This window comes from Mytilus galloprovincialis, chromosome 3 (genome assembly GCF_965363235.1).
Source record: "Mytilus galloprovincialis chromosome 3, xbMytGall1.hap1.1, whole genome shotgun sequence".
NCBI classification, from domain to species: domain Eukaryota; kingdom Metazoa; phylum Mollusca; class Bivalvia; order Mytilida; family Mytilidae; genus Mytilus; species Mytilus galloprovincialis.
This window is the reverse complement of record NC_134840.1, coordinates 69,036,825-69,046,078: the sequence shown is the minus strand read 5'-3', so window position 1 is coordinate 69,046,078 and position 9,254 is coordinate 69,036,825. Positions and strand designations below refer to the sequence as shown.

The 9,254-nt window shown below is 30.3% G+C and overlaps 2 protein-coding genes across 3 annotated transcripts in view; one reads left to right on the top strand and one right to left on the bottom strand.

The window, feature by feature from the left end:
* LOC143068749 (E3 ubiquitin-protein ligase TRIM9-like) overlaps nt 1-9,254 on the top strand; it is a 73,868-nt gene that overhangs the window by 1,364 nt on the left and 63,250 nt on the right. The window contains exon 1 of one of the 2 annotated variants that reach the window (XM_076243022.1): nt 4,607-4,651. The exons of the other annotated variant lie outside the window; for it this stretch is intronic. Coding sequence (XP_076099137.1) covers nt 4,649-4,651 — 3 coding nt within the window. The 5' untranslated portion in view covers nt 4,607-4,648. Of the gene's footprint in view, nt 1-4,606; nt 4,652-9,254 lie in introns of those variants that run through there. 2 annotated transcript variants of the gene reach the window in all.
* Nucleotides 6,067-9,198, bottom strand: LOC143068753 (uncharacterized). Its single transcript, XM_076243025.1, has 2 exons — nt 9,048-9,198; nt 6,067-7,347 (listed from the first exon to the last, which is right to left on the bottom strand). The coding sequence occupies exon 2, from the start codon at nt 7,261-7,263 to the stop codon at nt 6,160-6,162; it is 1,104 nt and encodes a 367-aa protein (XP_076099140.1). The 5' UTR covers nt 7,264-7,347; nt 9,048-9,198; the 3' UTR covers nt 6,067-6,159.

Genomic DNA, 9,254 nt, shown 5'->3' with positions numbered 1-9,254 from the left:
AAAAATTCTTTGTAGATATACGCCTGAAAAATTATATAAATATTTAAATTTATAAAAAGACTCAAACAGAATACTCTGCAATGAATTTAGGAATTTATGTAATTCTAAATCAATAAATTCTTCATAATATTATTCATTGATGTCAAATCTATTTCATACATGCAAAATCGTTTATGAATTAAGTGTTAATTTGTTATTTGCTATGAGACAGCATGAGTTGTGAATTCTGACACAAGTATCTGTTAATTTAAAATAAGCAAACTGTCAACATACACAGTAGGCATCATGTGATCCTAATTAAGCCTACTTTGTGATAATGCTGACGATAATTAAGATAAATATTTTCATCTCTATATATATAATGTGCACAATAAATTCTATTAACACAAAAGCTTTCCCTATTAACATTACATTACGAGGATTTTGTCTCTGTTATGTACAGTTTGCGTTTTTGTAAGGTTATTAGTAATTAAAGCTGGTAGGTGTCTCCGAAAATAACAGGGGTTTTACTGCTATTTAACAGCATTTCTGTCGATAAAATTTGAATTTCCAACATTTCATATCCTCCATTTAAGAATTGAAGAGAAAAGTAAAACTGAACATTCAATTTAATTTGTTTTCTTGTGTGGGAAAATTTTATCCTATTTCTTCAGTTTAAAGAATACTTATTCATGAAGGGCAATTTGAAAAGAAATTCAGTTCATAAAGAAATATATAAAATGAAGATTATCGTAAAACCACCTTTGAAATTCCTTTATCACATTTTCTGTCATGGTCCATTGGATGGGTTTGAAAAATTCTGACCAGCAGTGACCAGTATCTATTATCATCTGATAAATTACATCCATTATTCAACATGCCTATTGACATGTCACATTATACCCATATCTTGCAAATATGCAAATTATTCAAATTTGACGAATTAATTTGTAATTTGATAGTATGATAACTAGTGAAGAAGGGATTAAATTCCCAGAAGATGATGACCATAACATCAAAGAAAGAAATTGAACTATCAAAATGAATAAATGATGGGCTTCAGCAAACTTTCTCACATATATTAATCTGTGACAAAAGATTTACTCTAGCTAATGTTACGATAACTTCAATTTTCTCTCAAATATTACCCTGTGACAAAAGACAACACCAGCCAATGCAATGATAGTGTCATTTACAATCACTGGCGACTGAGGTCTCGTCAATTTTTAGATGTTTAATCAAAATCGATTCTCACACGGTTTTGGGTTTTGAATGTTCAAACAAGTTTAGTGTAATACTTAAGGATGTGTACACAATGAGTCATTGTTTATAGTAGCTGAAAATTGCATTTAAATTTGTAAATAGAAAATCAGGAATCAATGAGCAGTCATAATCACATACAAATTTTTTATAAGTTATTAGCTGGTGACACATTGTTTCATTTGATATTTGATATTTTGAGGTTAAGTGGATCATCTCTGCATAGTGTTATCTGTTAATAGCGGTGGTAGCTCTTTAATGCAGTTAACTTCTGCATCAACACCTTTTTCAGTGATGATTAACGAGATTACTGATATTTTATTAGATTTCTTAACTTTGAATCTCTGCAAAGCTTTCAAGTCTCTAATATTTTGGATTATAGTTTAATAATTATTAATGCAACTGTTTAGTCATGTTAGTTATTGTCATTTGAACTTTGAAAATTATATATATATATTTTTTGAAAGATTAGGGTAAGAGCGTTCAATTATACATTCATGTATAACAGTAATACGGGATTGACATGTTTTGTGTAAATACTTTTTTTTTTTAGGATAACAGTTTATGAAATATATATAGTGTTCAGATTTTTGTTAAAATACAATAATACTGATTTAAAAGATATGAAAAAAGATGATCGACAAAATTTATGGCATGGTTTTTACCGCTTATTAATATTGTTAAATTAAAAAAGACAGGTACATTTGTAAGGTGAAAACACCTGTGCACTTAACCAGCTCACCTGAGAAAACCTCCAATGTCAAAGAACAGGAAATGCCCTCTTTGTAAAGATATTACTTTACTCAAAACAAATTTAATAAAACTAGGATAAAAGTGGAAATAGAATGTAAATCTTCTGACAACTAATTTTGGTTTGATATTATGATCTCAGTACCTCAAGTACAGCTATCTTAAATCAAAATCTTATCAGAATTTAATTTCTTGAATAAATATTAATTTCCCAAACTTATATAATATAAATTTAGTTAAGATGATAACCTGGTGTTTATGATAATTTAAAAATGTGAAACACATTGTTATACTGTAGGCAATTAATACTTGCTATCTTTTAATTTGCTAAAATGAAAAGGGCTGCACTTGCGTTATCTTTTATAAAGTGTTACATTGTAGATAAGAAATCGAATGTGCATGGCAGGCATTTTTCAAACTACAACATAAATTTGGGGTGTTCTTGGGAAGATTTAATCCAGCTGGGGAATATACTTTGCCTTGTTGCCAAATTGCAGTTTAGGCACCTGTCAGCTTTTACTTTGTGTTGAAAACCTCACAATTACTTTGAGATGAAGAACAGCAATAAGAGGGTAAAAACCAAATTGTTTCTCTAAGGTGAAAAACACAGCAATATAAGACATTAAAAGCTCATTTCTTTGACACTTCTTGATTAGGACTTATCAAATCCAATAATGTATAAACATGAATCATCTTGAGTCTCAAAAGGTAGTATTTGACCTCATACATGTAGCAAATATCCCTTGATGGTCAAGTCCAGTCACTTTTTCAGACTTTTTGGTTTATAACTGCATTAATACATAACACTGAACATGTTGATGGTCAGTTTTCAGAGGTCAACCACTTAACAACAAGGTATAGTTATAGCCATACACTACATATTTAGAGTTTGAAATTGCATAATTAGAGTGTGAAACTGCTCTTTAAGGTCCTGTGTCGTTTAATTTCATCCTCTTTCTTTATTGGTACATGTATATTCTCTAGATCTACAGAGAAGTATTAAAAATGTGGTATTGTTCTCTTTTCTTGTCTATCAAATTGACGTATTTGTAATCATGTACATTGATATGAAACAGAATTTTCACCTAACAAGCTTGACATTCTTCCTTACAACTAACATGACTAATTGACGACTGCTATATATCTGATGTAAATGTGATACCTTAAGCTTAACAAAGGACTGTTTTAGTTAAAAGTGACTTTAAACGAGCTTTAAACTCTAGGTTACGCCTTCTGTAACATAACTCTCTTTTACACCTACAATGTAAAAATTATAAACTCATTCGAATCATTAGAAAACCTCATTTGTCACTGATTTTCTTTTGTATACAAACATTTGTATGGTATTTTAGCTTCTGAAATACTCATTAACATTACGATTGCATTACGTTTTCTTTCTGTTCTTTTCTTAAGTTTACTTTACTTTGAATTTTAAAGAGAAAAAGGGAAGAGGTTTATTTGAACTCTAGGTTTTGGTCTATGTGAAAGTTTTAATTTTGCTAAGAAAATTGTGAACGAAGCAGATGTGTTAAGGTTAAAATTATAATATATAAGTTAGAAATGAAAGTTTTTTCATGTCATTCAGGCATTGTCAGGTTTTCAATTCAATGTAAAGTTGTTTTTTCGTGTCATTTAAGGTTTTTAATTCAGTATACGTACTATAAAAGTTGTTGATGTAAGTGCTATTTACACTTTGTAGTGTTTTGTCCCCAATCTTGAAACAAAATCTTGATATCATACATTGGATTTTGATTAAATTTCTTCAAAAGATTTCTTTATGTTGTATCTAGAGTTTGCCACAATCTTTCCACACTGAATACATATAAGTGTAGCATCCTTCAATCTCTGGCAGTGGCAGGTGGCAGATCCAGAACTTTTCATAAGGGGGGCCCACTGACTGACCTAAAAGGGGGTGCACTCTAGTCATGCTTCAGTGATTCCCTATATAATTAACCAAATTTTTCACCTCCACCCTGGATCCACCTACATTTGTATGTCTAGTTGTACATTTTAAATTTGTGTTTGCACACTTAGAGTTGAAGTCTGAAATTTTCTGATCCTTTGTCAATTTCCTGATCCTTTGTCAATTTCTCTCACCAAAAGCAAAATACTTATTTTGAATCTTGCTGCTAAATGCAAAATTATGAAATTAAACATGTAAATGATCTTTAATGTATCCTCAAATAGTTTCATAAAGTGATAGAACTAAGCAGTCTACATTGTAATCACAAACCAATATACATGTAGAAGCAACCTTCACCTCCATTTATTTATTTAGTACATGTACATTGAATTTCATTTTTAAGACAAATAATACTGTATGAACAGAAGTAAAAAAAATATAACATCACATTCGTTCCGTCATAGAAGTACTGGTGGTCCATAATCAGAACAGGAAGTTGATAAATGTCTCTTGGTTACAATACATTATTTTCTTTGTCTAGTTCTAGGCAGTAGTATGTATTATATTGTAAGACATGAAAGTTTGTTACATAATAACAATACTAGAAGATGTGTTAGTCCAGACGAGTTATAATGAAATCTCTGTCAGATCTTAATATAATTGTCAATCATGTATAATGTATATAGTCTCAGTAATTATTTGCCATTTCTGGTATATTTGAAGCAGTCATACAATTCAGCTGATGATAAATTTCTGATGGTAATAATGTTTATAACATAATTGATTTTTGGATTTTCCAGTTTAGATTGGTGTCTCTTGATGTTATTACTTTTGATTTTATTCTGTTATCAAGGTTATTTTCTGATATGCTTTTTTGACAGAAAACCCATATGATATAATGTGTCTTCTATCTTCATGATCTTAGGGTCAACATTTAGTTTATGTAATTGCTTGGATCTTTTAAAGTGCAGAATCGTAACCTAAAAAATGGCTATATCATTTGTCTTATATTTCATGTATTTGGAATAATAATTCATACTTTTAAATTTTCAGTCTTTTCTGATGTTTCTCCAAAACTTACATAATTTCTTAAACAGTGCAATATTAAACATTTACAAGCACCAAAAAAAGTCCCTAATATTTATTTTTTTAAAGTTTTATTTTTGCTATGCTTTTCTGCTTTGGCTGGATTTATTCAGACCCATGTAGGTAAATGATACTGGCCATGGTAATAATTAATTATCATTTACAATGTATATCTCTATGATGAGTTTGACTGACAAGTGTTTTGGTGATGTAAATTGCAAGGTGTTGAGGGAACTACTAGATTTACAATATCATCTGAAATAGCCAATAATTACTTATCAAGATGGACAGCTGGTCAGCTGTATATTGTAGGTGTTACCGTGTAGGAAATATATCAATATGTGTTTGATTGCGACTGATGTTTTTTGTCTTGCATCTTGACATTTTAGTTACAATGCAATAAATTGTAAGTCTTCTGTTAGAATTTGAATGAGTTCAGACTGCACTTTAATCTTTTCCATTTACTAGTACGAAAACCAATATTTGGTCATTTGTTCTTATATATACATGCATCTAAACAAAATTTTGCGAAAACTTACATGTTTGAATAAAATTTAACTAGTCCCGGGCATCTGACTGGTGGTTAATGTTATAAGTTATACTTTACATCAATAACATGTATAAGAATATTGCAAAGCTTGTAAAGACTAAATTCTTTAAATTTAGACTCAAATTTTATAGCCTCCTTTTATGTACAGTAGAAATATATTGATTTTTGTTCATATATATTCATGTTTCAATTAATCGAAACATTTGAAGATTAATTATAATTTTATTAAACTGGTGATATAGATTTCACATGAGAGAACAGCCAGGTGGCGCTGTCCAAGGTCATACTTCAGAGCTTTGAGGATCTAGTTGTATTTTAGGGTGGGTACAATTTCACAAGAAATTCCCAAGTGGTGGGCATGTGAAATCTATATCACCAGTTTAATAAAATTATAATTAATCTTCAAATGTTTCGATTAATTGAAACATTTTATTAAACTGGTGATATAGACGATTTCCCATGAGATTTTAGAGCACAACTAGATCATCAATCCACGTTGAATTGAAAAACCTTCTTTAGGCTATGTTAATACCAAATATTTCAAGTAATATATCTTTTAATAAACATATATACATTTGTACATTAATGCATCATGATCATAACATAAATATCATAAAACACCATATTACATTTAGCTACTTGATGGTAAAATCTTCTGAGCAAAATTACTTTCATTATCAATAATTATTGTTTTATTATAAAATTTTTGAAAAGTTTTTGCTGATTTCCACCCTGCACTTTTCATAATAGTGTCTATCTTAAGTCCTTGACCTAATGCAGCTGACGTTGATGCTGAACGACAGCTATGTGGACCAAAACATTCAATGTTTATTCCAGAACTTTTCATAACAGTTTTTACCCATCTAGCAATAGTACTTTTGGTGACAGGTTTGTAAGGTTTAACAGTAGAAATAAACACTTTTTGTTCTTTGTTCCGAAGAGTTTCTGTTTTTCTTACATACTCCTCATAAGTTCTCAAAATACATAATTTTTCATTGATAATATATCTATCAAATACTAAAGGTTTCATATGTACTCCAGGTTTAGTTTGTTTTAACAATTCACTAACATAAGCAACCATTGTGTCTCCTTCAATTTGAACATTATCTAATTCTAATTTATATATAGTTTGACATCTTTGTCCACTCAATAACATAAACAACATAGCTAGTTTTTGTGATAACTCTAATAAAGACAACTGTTCATTGTCCGATATTATATCAAAATATGTTAATACTTTGTTAACATCCCAAATTTTACTATATTTTGGTAAACTAGGTTTTTTAGTGAAAACACCTTTCATAAACCTTTTAACTAAAGTTTCTTTACCAATATTTCTATTACTAACTAAACTACACAATGCTGAAATAGCCGATTTAGCAGTGTTTATACCACTGTAACCTACATTCTGTTCAAATAAGGAATTTAAAAACTCAAGTAACACTTCGGTAGGGGGATCAAACAAATTGATTTCCCTTTCACTTGAAAATAATTTCCATTTCTTGAGATGTGATTTATATTGTTGTGATGTACTAGATCTCCATGATTGTAGAATGATGTCGGCAACATTGTTCGAAACTCCTTTACTTTTGAGATGTTCCCTGACACACAAAAAATCCCAAGTTGAAGATTTTTCACTGGATGTAGTTTTTGTAGATTTCCTGGAAGTACTAAACTTTTTTGTGGTAGTAGGTATGGTTGTTGACAAGTCTGTTGTAGAAGAATTGGAAACCATACTTGAGTTGTCCAAATTGGTGCTACAATCAATGCTTTGTTGACTTTGTCTGTAATTAACTTCTGCAGCACTTTTCCCAGAAGACTGAAAGGAGGAAAAATATAATAAACATCAGAACTTGTCCATGAAAAAGTAAAAGCATCAATAGCCATTGCATTTACATCTGGCAAAAAAGACACATACCGTTGTTTTTGTTTATTAAAGCCAGATGCAAACAAGTCAACTGTTATTTTGCCAAACACTTGTTCAACTATCTCAAAAACCTCCGGTTTTAACATCCATTCCATATCCTCATTAAGTTTTCTAGACAATTTGTCAGCTGTAACATTGTCTTTCCCTGGAATATGTGCAACACTTAGCCAAATATTCCTATCAACACACCAGTGCCAAATCTCTTTAGTAAGATTATGTAAAGAAGGTATACGTCCCCCAAAATTGTGTATATAAGATACTGCCACTGTGTTATCAACATACAAACGTATATGTGTATCATGAAGCATATGTCCTAAAGATTGTAATGTTAATAAAGCTGCTTTCAATTCTAAAAAATTGATATGTTCCAAAATTTCATCATGAGTCCAAAACCCATTATCAGTCAATTGGTAGGTTTTATTAGAACCACCCCATCCAGTCTTACTAGCATCACTATAAAAAATAACTGATGGTTGTGAAATAGTCATCGACTTGCAGCTGGATGTAATATTATCAATCCACCAATGAAGTAATTCCTTACTTCTAATATCCAACTCAATAATCGCATCAAAATTTCCTTGATTACCTTTCAAGGACTTATCTTTAAAATGTTCTAAATCCTTGAAATACAAAGGAGCATATTTCACCCCTGGTTCACTAGCTACCATTTTTCCTATTACTCGTGATAAATCTCTAATCGTTACTTTCTTTTGATAGAGAAGCAGTTTACATTGTTCTATTAAACTCTTTTTCCTTTCAGAAGTTAACTGTAAAGTCATATTTAATGTGTTTATAATGAACCCTAGAAAAACAATTTCTTGAGTAGGTAAAAATACTGATTTTTCAGGATGAATTGTGAATCCTAATCCATCTAGTAAAGTAACAGTATCTTCAATATTTTTCAAACACTCATGATATGTATCACCCAATAACAAACTGTCATCAATATAAGGCACATTGACGTGTCCCATTTCACGTAACTTTCCATAAACAGGTTTTAACAATTTGGTAAAAACCCTTGGGCTGCTCGATAACCCTTGTGGAAGTACTTTGAATTGGTAGTGATCATTTTTCCATCTAAATCTTAAATATTTTTTATCACTTTCTTGTATTGGTACACTATAATACGCATCTTTCAAGTCAACTGAAGCCATAAATTGGTTTAATTTAATGTTGTTAATAGCAGTATGCAGAGTTTCCATTTTGAAATGTTTTTTGACAACATTATCATTGAACGATTTGAGATTTAAAATTACTCTAACACTACCATCCTTTTTTGGTCTATAAATGAAAATGTTAGAATAATATCCATGAGTATCATTACATGTATTTGACACTTTTTCAATAATGTCTTTCCTTAAAAACTTTTCAATCTCTTTCTGAATTAAATCACTTTCGTGTTCATTAAATTCAATTGTTTTGGGAATAGTTATTTGAAATGGTATATTGTCTAGTTCAATAGTATAACCAGTTAAAACATTTCTTATCCATTTATCCAAAGTTAGTAAATCCCAGTTTTGAATGAATACTGAAATCTGTCCTCCAATAAAATTATCTGGAGTATTGTAAAACTTGAACATACAAGTACTTACAGATTCATTTAATGCATTGTCTTTGGTTTCTTCAGTTTCTTTTTGTTTTTTGCCCAGAATTTGTCCTTTGGCCAGAATTTGTCTTTTGGCCAGTTTTTGTCTTTTGCTGGACCCCAATGACTGTCCTTTGACCAATTGTGCTTTCTTTTGCCTAAAATCAAAGCGCTGTAAGCGCTGAAGGCAGTTAACCAAAAACCAAGGCAACCG

Bases quoted from the DNA above. Each gene is read 5' to 3' on its own strand.
- LOC143068753 (XM_076243025.1), bottom strand. From the start codon at position 7,263: ATGGTTTCCAATTCTTCTACAACAGACTTGTCAACAACCATACCTACT.